We start from the raw sequence: 14,881 nt of genomic DNA on the forward strand, positions 1-14,881 counted from the left end.
ATAGTTGTTGTTGTAGGCGAACTCTGCTAGAGGAAAGAACTGGTCCTACTAACCCACGATATCCATAGAGCATGCCCGCAACATGTCCTCTAAAACCTATATAATGCGCTCGGACTGTCCGTCTGTCTGAGGATGAAACACGGTACTCAGCTCGACCCGCGTGCCCAACTCATGCTGTACATTTCTCCAAAAGTATGAAGTGAACTATTACTCCGGTCAGAAAATATGAAAATGGGCACACCATGCAAGCGGATATTCTCCCGGATGTAAATCTGAGCCAATCATTTTGAGAATAGGATGGCATAACTGGAATGAAGTGCGTGGACTTATTAAAATGGTCCATAATAACCCAAACAACGTCATATTTCCTCAAGGTCCATGGTAAGTCTATCACAAAATCCATAGTGATGCGCTCCTATTTCCACTCTGGTATCTCCAATCTCTAAGTCAACCCTCCTGATTTCTGATGATCGTACTTCATATGTTGACAATTCAATCACCGAAAGACATAATCAACAATATCTTTTGTCATCTTCTGCCACCAATAGTGATATTTCAAGTCATGGTACATCTTCATGACACCTGGGTGAATGGCATACCGTGAACTATGAGCCTCTTTAAGGATCAACCCTCTCAACCCATCAACATTCGGAACACAAATATGGCCTTGAAGTCGCATAACCCCATCATCACCAATCACAACCTCCTTGGCACCACCCCGCTGCACTGTGTCTTTAAATACCAACAAGTGAGGATCATCAAAATGGTGAGCCTTGATGCGCTCCAACAATGATGAGTGTACCAAAACACAAGCAGGAAGCCGGCTAGGCTCCGAAACATCTAACCTCACAAATCGGTGGGGAAAAATCCTGAACATCCATGGCTAATGGCCTTTCTACTGCCGATAAAAATGCTGAACTGTCCATGCTCTCTGCCTTCCTACTCAATGCATAGGCAACTACATTGGCCTTCATCGAATGATATAATATGGTGCTATCATAGTCTTTCAGTAGCTCTAACCATCTCCGCTATCGCAAATTAGGTCCTTATGCTTGAATAGGTGTTGGAGACTCCGATGGTTAGTATAGACCTCACATGGAATGCCGTATAGATAGTGCCTCCAAATTTTGAGCACGTGAACAATGGCTGCCAACTCCAAATCATGCATAGGGTAATTTTTCTCAGGAACCTTCAACTGATGAGACGCGTAACCAATCACCCTACCGTCATGCATCAATACCGCACAAAGTCTAATACGCGATGCATCACAATACACAGTGTAAGATCCTGAACATGTGGAGAGAACCAACACTAGGGTTGTAGTCAAGGTAGTCTCGAGCTTCTGAAAGCTCGACTCACACTCACCGGACCATCTGAAAAGAGCACCCTTTTATGTCAACTTGGTCAATCGGGCTGAGATAAATGAAAATATGTAACGACCCGACCGATTATTTTATTTTTTAGATCCTCGTTCTCCTAATTAAGACTTTTCATATGTGCTTTTACTGTTATATAACTTGAGTGGATGGTTGGTTTAGGTTTGGAAAAGTTTGGGTTGAAATCGAAACACTTAGTTCCTTAATAGTGGCTTATGATGGCCAAGTATGACTTGAGTCAACGTTTTGAGTAAACGACCTCAGAACCGGGATTTGATGGTTCCAATAGGTTTGTATAAAAGTTTTGATCTTGGGTGTGTGTTCGGATCGAGTTTCGGGTGATCCGGGAGCATTTTAGCGCTTAATGTTGAAAGTTGGTTCATTAAAGATTTTTTAGTTCTTTAAATTTGGTTTGGACTAGAGTTTGGTGCTATCGAGGTCCATTTGGTATTACGAGCCTGTGAATAGGTCCGTATGGTGATTTATGGATTTTACACAAAATTTGATGTCATTCCTAGTAGTCTAAGCATGATTCGGCGCATTCGGAGCTAGTTAAGAATTTGAAGTTCATAATTTGATTCAATTTGGTTTTGGGGTACGATTCTTAGTTTTGATATTATTTTACGTATTCCAAGAGTTCGACCAGGTCCGTATTATGTTTATGGACTTGTTGGTATATTTGGACGGGGTCCCAGGTGGCTCGGGTGAGTTTCGTACCGCCCGGAGCTAAGTCCAAAAATCTGTCGGTGTCCTATTTTGGTTTCCTTCTTAGTGTACACGGAAGGACTCTCGCGATCGCAAAAAAGGATTTGGGGACTAGGAGATGTAGCCCTTCACGTTCGCGAAGCAGGGGGCGCGTTCCCGGAGTCGTGGGACCAGTGGGCTTCATGTTCGCGGTCGACTGGTCGCATTCACATAGAACACCTGGGCCTGGGCAACTAAGTTGCCTTTCGCATTCGCGGTTGGAGGCACACGTTCGCGAACATCAGATGGCCCAAGGCATCGCGTTCGCGACTACCTTCACCGATCGCATAGAAGGTTTATCCTGGTTCTTGAGTTTTTCCTTCGCGATCGCAAAGGCCTACCCGCGATCGCGTGCGATCACGAAGAAGGCAGACCTGGGCAGTGTGCATTTAATTCGGAACTTAGCCTATTTTCAACACACTTTCACTTAGTCTTGGGCGATTTTATTAGAACCTTTGTGGGGGATAGTCATCAACATCATAAAGTAAGTAAACTCTATCCATTTTTAAGTTAAATACCCGAATTATAGGTAGATTAAACATGGGAAATTAGTGAAACTTGTGGGATTTTTTTGAAGAACCTAGGGTTTAAGTAGAATTGAGATTTGATCATGGATTTGATTATGGAATTGGGTAAAAATTATATATTTGTGTTCGTAAGGTTATGGGTAACATTTATCTTCAAAAATTTCCGGAATCTGGGCACGTGGGCCCGGGGTTTAGGAATCTTCAAAATTAGGTTGGGTAATCACTTTTATAGTTAAATTATGAAATTTTGAACAATTATTGATTAGTTTGTACTACCTTTGACTAGTTCGAATTGTTCGACAACGATTTGAGGCTTTTAGAGTGATTTGTGGATAGGTAAGTGGACTTGGGAACGAGGTAAGTCTCTTGCCTAACGTTGTAAGAGGGAATTAACCCCATAGGTGTTTAAATTGTTATTTGCTACTAATTATGGGTGCTACGTGCGCTAGAAGTGACAAGAGTCCGTGCGTAGCTACAATTCATGCTATGTCCGGGTAGACAGAGGCCTTTATTATGCTATTACTTGCACTATTTGGACTCAACTTGCTAGTTTAATTGTTTGTATTAATAAGTAAAAACTTGGTTGAAGATCATGTTAAATCGAGCTTCATTACTTAGAGAGTTAGTGAAATGTTTAATTATTGATGGAAAGTATATCCATTCATGGGCTTACCTCACAGTTGTAAATATGAAATTCAAAACCCGAAAAGTTTCCCTATTCCTGTGGATCGGTCCGAACGCCTTGACAATATATATATATATATATATATATATATATATATGTTGTCTTGGGTTGTATATTGAGGCAGGAAGGGCGAGTTATTGCATATGCTTTACGTTAGATGAATCCCCACTAGAAGAATTACTCTGTACATGATTTGGAGTTGGTCTTGATAGTTCATGCACTCAAGATCTGGAGGATATATCTTTATGGGGTGTCCTGTGAAGTTTACACCGATCATCGTAGCTTGCAACATTTGTTTAAGAAGAGGGATCTTAATTTGAGGCAGCGCATGTGGTTTGAATTACTGAAGGATTATGATATTACCATCATTTATCATCCGGGCAAGGCAAACGTGGTTGTGGATGCCTTGCACAGAAAGGCCGAGAGAATGGGTAGTTTGGCATTTATTTCAGCAGAGGAGAGGCCATTGGCTTTGGACATTCAGTCCTTTGCTAACGGACTTGTGAGGTTGGATATTTCAGATCCCAGTCCAGTTCTTGCATGTGTTGTGGCTCAGTCTTCATTATTTGAGCGGATCAAGGCTCGCCAGTATGATGGTCTGCACCTTCTGGTTCTCAGAGAGACGGTACTACAGGGTGGTGCCAAGGAGATTACTATCAGCGAGTTTGGTGTTCTGTGACTCCAAGGTCGCTTATGTGTTCCTAATGTTGATTGGCTTGAGGGAGAAGATTCTAGAGGAGGCACACAGTTCTCGGTATTCTATTCATCTTGGTGCTACAAAGATGTATCGCGACCTGAGGCAGCATTATTGGTGGCGGCGGATGAAGAAGGACATAGTTGAGTAGCGAGGTGTCTAAATTGCCAGCAAGTTAACTATGAGCACCAGAGGCCAGGTGGCCTACTCTAGTAGATGGTTATACTAGAGTGAAAATGGTAGCGGAAAATTATGGACTTTGTAGTTGGGTTGCTGCAGATGTTGAGGAAGTTTGATGCCGTTTGGGACATTGTCGACCGACTGACCAAGTCGGCATGCTTTATTCCGGTTGTGACTATGTACTCTTCAGAGAGATTGGCCCAGATTTACATTCAGGAGATTGTCCGGTTGCATGGTGTGCCTATTTCCATCATTTCAGATAGAGTCCCTCAGTTCACTTTGCATTTCTGGAGAGTAGTACAGAGTGATTTGGGCAGCCGATTCGAGCTCAGCACAACCTTTCATCCGTAGATCGACGGGCAATCGGAGCGGATAGTTCAGATTCTGGAGGATATGCTCAGAGCGTGTGTGATTGATTTCTGAGGGCAGTGGGATCGATTCTTGCCTTTGGCCGAGTTTGCTTATAACAACATTTATCATTCCAGCATCGAGATGGCTCCATTTGAGGCTTTGTATGGTTGGCGATATTATTCGCCCATCATATGGTTTGAGCCCAGCTAGGTTATATGGCACCGATTTAGTGAAGGATGTGTTGGAGAAGGTAAAGTTGATTCAGGAGTGGCTTCGCACAGCACAATCCTGACAGAAGAGTTACGCGGATCAGAAGGCATGTGATTTATCATTTATGGTGGGCGAGAAGGTTCTCTTGAAAGTCTCACCGATGAAGGGTATCATGAGGTACGGGAAGAAGGGAAAGCTGAGCCCAAGGTTTATTGGCTCATTTGAGTTCTTGAGACGGGTTGGGGAGGTTGCTTATGAGCTTGCCTTGCCTCCCAATCTATCGGTAGTTCATCAGGTCTTCCATGTGTCTATGCTCCGGAGGTACCATGCCGATAGGTCGCATGTGTTAGATTACAACACGGTTTAGCTAGATGAGATCTTGGTTACGAGGAGGAGCCAGTTGCTATTGTTGACAAGCATGTTCGCCAGTTGAGATCCAAGAAGATTCCTACGGTAAAGGTCTAGTGGAGGGGTCAACCATGCCAAGGCAGCAACTTGGGAGACCTAGGAGGACATGCAGAGCAGATATCCGCATTTATTCAGCACTCCAGGTATGATTCTAAACATGTTCGAGGACGAACCTTTGTTTAAGAGGTGGAGAATGCAACAACCTGACAGATTGTTTTGATTTCTAGATCCCCGTTCCCCTAATTAAAACTTTCCGTATGTGCTTTTACTGTTTTATAACTTTTCGAGATGGTTGTTTTAGGTTTGGAAGGGTTCGGGTTGAAATCAGAACACTTAATTCCTTAACAGTGGCCTATGATGGCCAAGTTTGACTTGAGTCAACGTTTTGAGAAAACGACCTTGGAACCATGATTTAATGGTTCTAGTAGGTTCGTATGATGATTTTGGACTTGGGCGTGTGTTCGGATCGGGTTTCGGGTGATCCGGGAGTATTTCGACGCTTAGTGTTGAAAGTTGGTTCATTGAAGGTTTTCTAGTTCTTTAAATTTGGTTTGGCATAGACTTTGGTGCTATCGAGGTCCGTGCGGGATTACGAGCCTAAGAATAGGTCCGTATGGTGATTTATGACTTGTACGCAAAATTTGGTATCATTCCGAGTAGTCTAAGTATGATTCGGCGCGTTTGTAGCTAGTTAAGAAGTTGAAGTTCATAATTTAATTCAAGTTGGTTTTGGGGTGCGATTGTTAGTTTTAATTTTGTTTTACGTGTTACGAGAGTTCGAGGAGGTCTGTATTATATTTATGGACTTATTGGTGCATTTTTATAGGGTCCCGGGTGACTCGGGTGAGTTTCGAACCGCTCGGAGCTAAGTCCAAAAATTTGTTGGTGCGCTGTTATGGTTTCCTTCTTTGTGAACACGGAAGGACACTCGTGATCGCGAAGATGGATTTGGGGACTGGGTGATGTTGCCCTTTGCGTTCGCGAAGCAGGGGTCGCGTTCACGGAGGCATGGGACCAGGGGCCTTCACGTTCGCGTAGAAAACCTGGGCCTAGGTGACTCAGTTTCCTTTCGTATTCACAGTTGGAGGAACGCGTTCATGAAGAGAAGACGGCCCAAGGCATCGAGTTTGTGAGTGCCTTCTTGCGATCACATAGAAGGGTTTTCCTGGGTTCTTGAGTTTTGCCTTCGTGATCGTGAGGGCCTGTCCGCGATCGCGAAGAAGGCAGTCCTGGGCATTGTGCATTTAATTCGGGACTTAGCCTATTTTCCTCACACTTTCACTTGGTCTTGGGCAATTTTGAGAGCACTTTTGTGGGAGATTCTCATCAACATCACAAAGTAAGTAAACTCACCCATTTTAAGTTAAATACGCAAATTATAGGTAGATTAAACATGGAAAATTAGTGAAACTTGGATGATTTTATGAAGAACCTAGGGTTTAAGTGAAATTGAGATTTGATCATGGATTTGATTATGGAATAGGGTAAAAATCATATATTTGTGTTCGTAAGGTTATGAGTAATATTTATCTTCGAAAATCTTCAAAATCCGGGCACACGGGCCCGGGGGTAAATTTTAGGAATCTTCCAAATTGGGTTGGGTCATCACTTTAATAGTTAAATTATGAACTTTTGAACAATTATTTATTAGTTTGTACTACCTTTGACTAGTTTCGGATTGTTCGACAACGATTTAAGGCTTTTAGAGTGATTTGTGGACCGGAAAGCGGACTTGGGAACGAGGTAAGTCTCTTGCCTAACCTTTTAAGAGGTAATTAACCCCATAGGTGTTTAAATTATTATTTTTTACTAATTGTGGGTGCTACGTACGCACGAAGTGACAAGAGTCCGTGCGTAGCTAAATTTCATGTTATGTCCGGGGAGACATAAGCCTTTACTATGCTATTAGTTGCACCATTTGGACTCAACTTGCTAGTTTAATTGCTCGTATTAATAAGTAAAGACTTGGTTGAAGATCATATTAAATCGAGCTTCATTACGTAGAGAGTTGGTGAAATGTTTATTTATTGATGGAAAGTATATCCTTTCACGGGCTTACTTCGGAGTTGTAAATATGAAATTCGAAATCCGAAAAGTTTTCCTTTTCCTGTGGATCGGGCAGAGCACCTCGGCAATATATATATATATATATATATATATATATATATATATATATATATATATATATATATATATATTATAGGATGCATCCATTGATCGGACCGTATGACCTCAATAGTGTATGTACACGAATATTATTGATTGGGCCGTACGACCTCGGCATAACTCTGCATGTTGTCACTCGGAGTCCGATTTCACTTGATATGTCTGTCATGACTTGAGAATTTATAATACATGTTAAGACCTTACTTGTTGAGATTATTATGTGATATTTTGGGACTTTTAACTGTTATTTGATAAATGGTCAATTAATTATTGCCTCTTATTCCATTATTGATGTTGTTTTTCATGCCTATTAAATAATCTTGTACATTATGTATATTGCCCACTAGTAAGTGTCGAAGTCGACCCCTCGTCACTACTTCTTCGAGGTTAGACTAGATACTTACTTGGTAAATATTGTTTATGTACTCACGCTACACTTCTGCATATATTGTGCAGGTTCCGAAGCAGGTGCATCTGGAGTTCGTCTGGGCGCGTATCCGCATTACCTGGAGGCTTAGTAGTGAGCTGCTTTCCCATGCTCCGTTCTACAGCACCCAGAGCCTTCTCTTGTCATGTTTTTATCATTCATGTCTATTTTGTTTCAGAAAGTACTTCTTAGGGAGTTTTGTATATTCTACTAGATGCTCGTGCACTTGTGACACCGGATTTTGGAAATTCTAGTAGACATTCATGGGTTTTGATTATTGAACTCACTACCTTACTTCCCCATTTAGTTTATGCCTTATATTACCACACTCATTTACTATTTGTTTCCGCATTTAAATAAAAATCAAAGACTTTAAAAATATTAAAATGAGAAATTAAATGGGTAGTTCACTGTTGGCTTGCCTAGACGTTGGGCGCCATCACGACTTATAGTAGAAATTGGGTCATGGCAAAATCCCTTTAAGAACCGGCGATAATAACCCGCCAAACCCAAAAAGCTTAGAAAATCTATAGCTAAAGTAGGTCTAGGCCAATTTTAAACTACTTCAATCTTCTTAGGATCCACCTCGATATCCTCAAAAGACACAACATGACCCAAAAAGGCAACCGAGTCCAACAGAACTCACACTTTGAAAAACTAGCATATAACTGACGATCCTTCAAAGTCTTAAGTACGATCCGTAGGTACTGCTCATGCTCCTCTCGGCTGCGAGAGTAAACCAAAATATCATCAATGAATATGATCACGAAAGAATCATGATAAGGCTTGAACACTCGATTCACCAAGTCCATAAAGGCTGCTGGGGCATTAGTGAAGCCAAATGACATCACCAAGAACTCGTACTGACCATATCGATTTCGAAAAGTTGTCTAAGGGATATCCGATGCCCTAATCTTTACCTGATGGTAGCCAGATCTCAAATCAATCTTGAAAAACACCTTGGCACCCTGAAGCTAGTCAAATAAGTCATCAATCCTAGGCAGCGGATACTTGTTCTTGATAGTGACATTGTTCAACAACCGATAATCTATGCACATCCTCATCGATCCATCCTTTTTCTTAACTAACAACACCGGTGCACCCCAATGCGAAATACTAGGTCTAATAAATCATGCAAATCTTGCAACTGCTCCTCCAATTCTTTCAACTCAACTGGAGCTATACGGTATGGTAGAATAGAAATAGGCTGAGAGCCCGGAGCCTAGTCAATGCAAAAGTCAATATTCCTATCGGGTGGCATACTTGACAAATCTTTAGGAATCACCTCAGAAAAATCACTCACAATCGGAACCGAATCCATAGAAGGAACCTCCAAACTAGAATCATGGATATAAGCCAAATATGCCAAACACCCCTTTCTGGACCATACGCCGAGCCTTCACATATGAAACCAACCTACTAGTGGAGTGACCAAGAGTGCCTCTCCACTCTAATCTAGGAAACCCCATAATGGATAAAGTCACAATCTTGGCATGATAATCCAAGATAGCGTGATATGGTGACAACCAATCCATACTAAGAATAGCCTCAGAATCCATCATATTCAACAACAGAAGATCAACTACGGTATCATAACCATTAAAAGTAATAACACAAGATCAACTACTTATAACGACCCAACCGGTTATTTTACTTTTTAGATCCTCTTTCCCCTATTTAATAATTCCCATATGTAAGTTTAATATTTTATGACTTGCAGGGATGATTGGTTTGATTTTGGAAAGGTTCGGGTTGAATTCAGAACACCTAGTTTTATAATAGTGGCCAAAGGTATCCAAGTTTGACGTGAGTCAACCCTTTGAGTAAACGACCTCGGAACAGGGTTTTAAAGGTTCCAATAGGTTTGTATGATGATTTTGGACTTTGACGTATGTTCTGATCGAGTTTCGGGTTAACCAGGAGCGTTTCAGCACTTATTGTTGAAAGTTGGCGCCTTGAAGGTTTTAGAATTTCTTAAATTTGGATAGAAGTAGACATTTGTGTTATCTATGTCCATTTGGGATTTCGAGCCTTGGAATAGGTTTGTATGGTGATTTGTGACTTGTGCATAAATTTTGACGCCATTCCGAGTTGTCTAAGTATGATTCGTCGCGTTCGTAACTAGTTGAAGAAGTTTGAAGGTCAAAGGTTGGGTAATTTGGTTTTGAGCTGCGATTCGATGAGGTTTTATGTGTTTTGAGGCTTCGAGCAGATCCGAATTATGTTTATGAACTTGTTGGTGCATTTGGACGGGGTCCCGGGTAGCTCGGATATATTTCAGACCACCCGGAGTTAAGTCCAAAATGGCAGATTTTCTGCTACTAGTTTCCTTCTTTGTGAACGCAGAGGGAGTCTACTAGTTTCCTGCTACTGGAGGCTTTTTGTGCTACGCGTTCACAAAAGAAGGCTCGTGATCACGGAGGTTAGGGGCCAGTGGTCTACGCATTCGCGATAGCATATTGGCATTCGCGTAAAAGGGGGCTTGGCCTGGGGAGGCTAGGCCGTTGGTCTTCGCGCTCGCGAAGTTTTGGTCAAGTTGACCTTTGCGATCACGGAGTCCTGTTGGTGTTCGCTTAGAATCTCTTCTGATCGTTGGCAACTTTTGCCTTCGCGATCGCGAGGGGACTTCCGCATTCGCGAAGAAGGGGTCACTGGGCGGAAACTTTTTAAAAGTTAGGATTAGTCTCATTTTCTCATTTTTACATCTTGGTCGGCCGAATTTGGAGCTGTTTGAGAGGGATCTTTCATCTAGCATTTTAAGGTAAGTGATTTCTAACTAATATGAGTTGAATACATAGTTTATAGGTAGATTTTAACATACAAATTAGTAGAATTATGGGATTATATTGAAAACCCTAGGGTTTGGGAAAAATAGGATTTGGCCACTAAATTGATGTTAGAATTGAGTATAAATTATATATTTGAGTTCGTAAGGTCATGGGTAACATTTATCAATAAAAATTTTTGGAATCTAGGCACGTGGGCCTGGGGGTGCCTTTTATGAACTTTCCGAATTGGGTTAGGAAATTACTCTAATAGATGAATTATGAACTTTTGGGTATATATTAATTAGTTTGTACGACTTTTGACTAGTTTCGGGTTGCTCGGTGTTATTTTGAGGCTATTAGTATGGTTTGAGGACCGAGAAGAGGTCTTGAAAGTAAGGTAAATCTCTTGCCTAATCTTGTAAGAGGGAATTATCCCCATAGGTGCTTTAATTATTAAGTGCTACTTGTTGTGGGATCTACGTACGCACGAGGACACGAGAGTCCGTACGTAGCTAAAATCATGCTTATGTCCAGATAGACTTAGAATTTTACCATGCAATATTTGTATTACTTGAACTTAACTTGTTAGTTTAATTATTTAAATTTATTATTGAAATTTTATAAGGAATTATGCTGGGCCGAGCTTCATTACCTTGAGCTCCAAACAAACCGAATCTAGCCAATTATCGTTCAAAAAATTCAAAACAAGCTTTAGAAACTACCCACGAATGAAAAAATGTTCAATCTTTAACTAAATTATAAAAGCAACAAAAAGTCAACCCAGGCCCACGTGGTCGAAATCCAAGATTAGGACCAAATCCTGATTACACATTCGCCCTGAGCCTGGATACGTAATTTACTTCAAGATTCGACCTCAATTTGAGGTTTAAATCTCAAATTTATAAAATTCCTAAATTCTACCCAAAATTCCTAATTTCTACCTTGAAATTCATAGATTGATGATAAAATACATAAAAAGTATATGAAATTGATTGAAAACAAGTTAATTCCGGTAGGTTCGCTGTAGATGTCAGCGAACTCTTGATCGCAAAAGAGAACCACTTATTGCAAATACGAACGGTGTCCGAACCACACTATTTTATCAAATACGACAGAAACCTCGCATTTGCGAAGCCCCCAGCCATGCGAAGCTTTTCAAAATTTCTAACTATTGCAAAAGCGAAAAAGAAGTCACAAATGCGGATCACCCTCAGTTTGCAAATCCAATGAATTCTTCGCAAAAGCGAAGACCTAGCCCTCATTTTACCCTTTGCATTTGCGAGCCTGACATCGCAAATGTGAGGCTCACAATTGCGATCAAGTCTTCGTAAAGGCGAGACCTATAAGTTTACACCAACAACAATCTTGCATCAGTTGTTCCAAAATCAACCAAAACACATATGAAACTCACTCGAGCCCCTCGACTTTCAATTTGAACATTCACATAAGTGTATTAATATCATAGAAACTCGCTCTATATTTCAAATAATTAAAATAACATCAAATATCAAGAATTGATGTACCGACCCGGCCGGTCATTTTGGGTGTTGTAGCCTCATTCCCACATTTACTGCTTATTTTGTGCTCAATTATTGTTAAGTGACTTGCCGAGGTAATTGGTTCGGTTCCGGGGATGTTTCGGAATGGAATGAGACACTTAGTCTTAAGGTTGGAAGCTTAAGTTGAAAGAGTTGACCGGATATTCACTTATGTGTAAATAACTCCGGAATGGAGTTTTGAGGGTTTCGATAGTTTCGTATGGTGATTTTGGACTTAGGTGTGTATCTGGATAGTGATTTGGAGGCTCGTAGGTGATTTTGGCTTGAAATAGCGAAAGTTGGAAAATTAGAAGTTTGGAGAGTTGAGAAGTTTGACCGAGAGTTGACTTTGTGGCTACCGAGCTCGGATATTTGGTTCCGGATATTGGAATAGGTCCGTTGTGTCATTTATGACTTGTGTGTAAAATTTGAGGTCAATCAGAGTTGATTTGATAGGTTTCGGCATCGAATGTAGAAGTGCATAAGTTCATCAGGCTTGAATCGATGCGCAATATTTGGTTTTAATATTGCTTGATGTGATTTGACGCTTCGAGCGAGTTCGCATGATATTTTAGGACTGGTTAGTATGTTTGGTTGAGGTCTCGGGGGCCTCGGGTGTGATTCGAACCATGTTCGGCGCATTTCGAAACATGGAATACTGTTGATTTTGTTGGTGTTGGTTTCCTTGTAGGCTTTCGCGAGAGAGGTCTCGTGTTCGCGAAGAGTATTTTGGGGCTGGTGAGAATTTGTTCTTCACATTCGCGAAGAGAGGAACGCGTTCGCGAAGGTCAGGGGATGATGTGCATCGCGATCGCGATGAGGAACTCGCGTTCGCGTAGAAGGTGGAGGCAGACTGGGCACCAGACCCTTAGCCTTCACGTTCGCGGTCAGGGGGACGCGTTCGCGTAGGCCAAGTTTATCGAGGCATTGCATTCATGTGGGTGTTTATGCGTTTGCGTAGAGTAAATTTATGGGCAGCTAAGTTTTGTGCTTCGCAAATGTGAGACACTTTCCGCGTTCGCGAAGAAGGTCGTTTGGGCAGATTATAAAAATCTCAAAAACAAGGGTTTGAGTTATATTTCACAATTTGATTTTGGAAGCTCGGATTGAGGCAATTCTTGGAAATATTTTCAAGGGAGTGATTGGGGTATGTGATTCTAACTCGATTTTGGTTAAATTACATGAATATATCATTGATTTAATCATTTAATTAGTTATTTGGGTTGAAAAATTGGGGAAAATTGTAGAAACGTCCTAGGCTTGAATTTGAGGATTTGAAGGTCTAATTGTGATCAGATTTGAGTAATTTTAGTATGGTTGGACTCGTGGTTGAATGAGTATTTTGATTTTGTTAATTTTGTCGGATTCCGAGATGTGGGCCTGGGGTTGACATTTTGAGTTGGCTTTTTGACTTTTGCTTAAGACTTAGCTTTTTCATATGGAATTTATTCCTACAGATTGTGCTGATTGTATCGAGTTGTTTGTGGCTAGATTCGAGTCGTTTAGAGGCCGATTCGCGAGGCAAGGGCTAGTTGGAGAAGAGATTTGCACGGTTTGAGGTAAGTAACACTTCTAAACTTGGTTCTGAGGATATGAATCCCTGAATTACATATTATGTGGTTGGTGATGAGGTGACACACATGCTAGGTGACGGGCGTGTGGGCGTGCACCAAAGGAATTGTGTCTCGGTCGATTCCGTGGAACTGTGTAATTGAATAATCTTATTGTTATCCATATATTCTCCATGTGTAGAGAAATTAAATTGCGATTCATGTTAGAAATCATGCTTAGGCCATATGCTGGTACTGTTGGGACCCACAGAGGTCGTGTTGCTGTTAAATTACTTGCTTAATTTGCAATTATGTACTTAGTCACAACTATCATTTGCATATCATATCTCAGTCTCTGTTGCCTTTTATTGATACATCATATCATCATTGTTTTGGCTGATTATCATGATACTCGTGAGCCCGAGAGACTGGAGAGATTGATGACTGAAAGAGGCCAAGGGCCTGATTGTGAGGATATTTTTGGGATCGGGATGATTCAAGCCATGATTGGATGATTATAGCGCTTGAGCAGGATCCACCCCTCCGGTGTCTGACTTAATAACAGTGAGCGTAGGTACCTACTGAGTACGAGTGCGAGTGCCAATCGATTGGGAGGACTGAGTGACTGTGAGGATTTAGTGAATGGGAGGACTGAGTGATTTGATACTCCGAGAGTATGCATATGATTTCATCTCTGTTTTGCATTGTAGTTGGCATACATAATTGACATGTAGATATAGAGATCTATAATTCCTCATTTCAGTCACACTTGGCATATTTTACCAGTTCGAGCTTTAACTATGGAACTTGAAAGCATGCCTATATTTCTGTATTGTTATTTCTATATTTGGACAATACCTGTTAAGCTCATCATTGCTTTCAGCCCAAGTTTAGTGTAATGACCTGATCAGTCGTTTTGAGCACTTACACTTCGTTCAGTGGTTTGAGGGAATGAGTAGCTCCGTATGATGTATTATGACTTATGTGTATCGTCGGTTTTGATTTTCAAGTGATTCGGAATTGATTTGGAAGAATGATTCTCAAGTAGGAAGCTTTAAGTTGGAAGAGTTGACCAAGTTTGACTTTTGAGTATTTACCTCGGATCAGAGTTTTGATGGTTCCGTTAGGTCCGGATGGTGCTTTTGGACTTGGGCGTATTCCCAGATTTTCATTTGGAAATTTTTAGAAGTTTTCGGCACTAATTTGCGAAAGTTGGAAGTTTGAAGGTTTGGAATGTTCAAGAGTTTGACCGGGAGT

General features: G+C 41.1%; 1 protein-coding gene across 1 annotated transcript; it reads right to left on the reverse strand.

Annotated features, from left to right (window-relative positions):
- Positions 1-496: 496 nt before the first annotated feature.
- Positions 497-974, reverse strand: LOC138902902 (uncharacterized). Its single transcript, XM_070190802.1, has 2 exons — positions 846-974; positions 497-781 (listed from the first exon to the last, which is right to left on the reverse strand). The coding sequence occupies exons 1-2, from the start codon at positions 972-974 to the stop codon at positions 497-499; spliced, it is 414 nt and encodes a 137-aa protein (XP_070046903.1).
- Positions 975-14,881: the final 13,907 nt, after the last annotated feature.

This window comes from Nicotiana tomentosiformis, chromosome 12, assembly GCF_000390325.3.
Source record: "Nicotiana tomentosiformis chromosome 12, ASM39032v3, whole genome shotgun sequence".
NCBI lineage: Eukaryota > Viridiplantae > Streptophyta > Magnoliopsida > Solanales > Solanaceae > Nicotiana > Nicotiana tomentosiformis.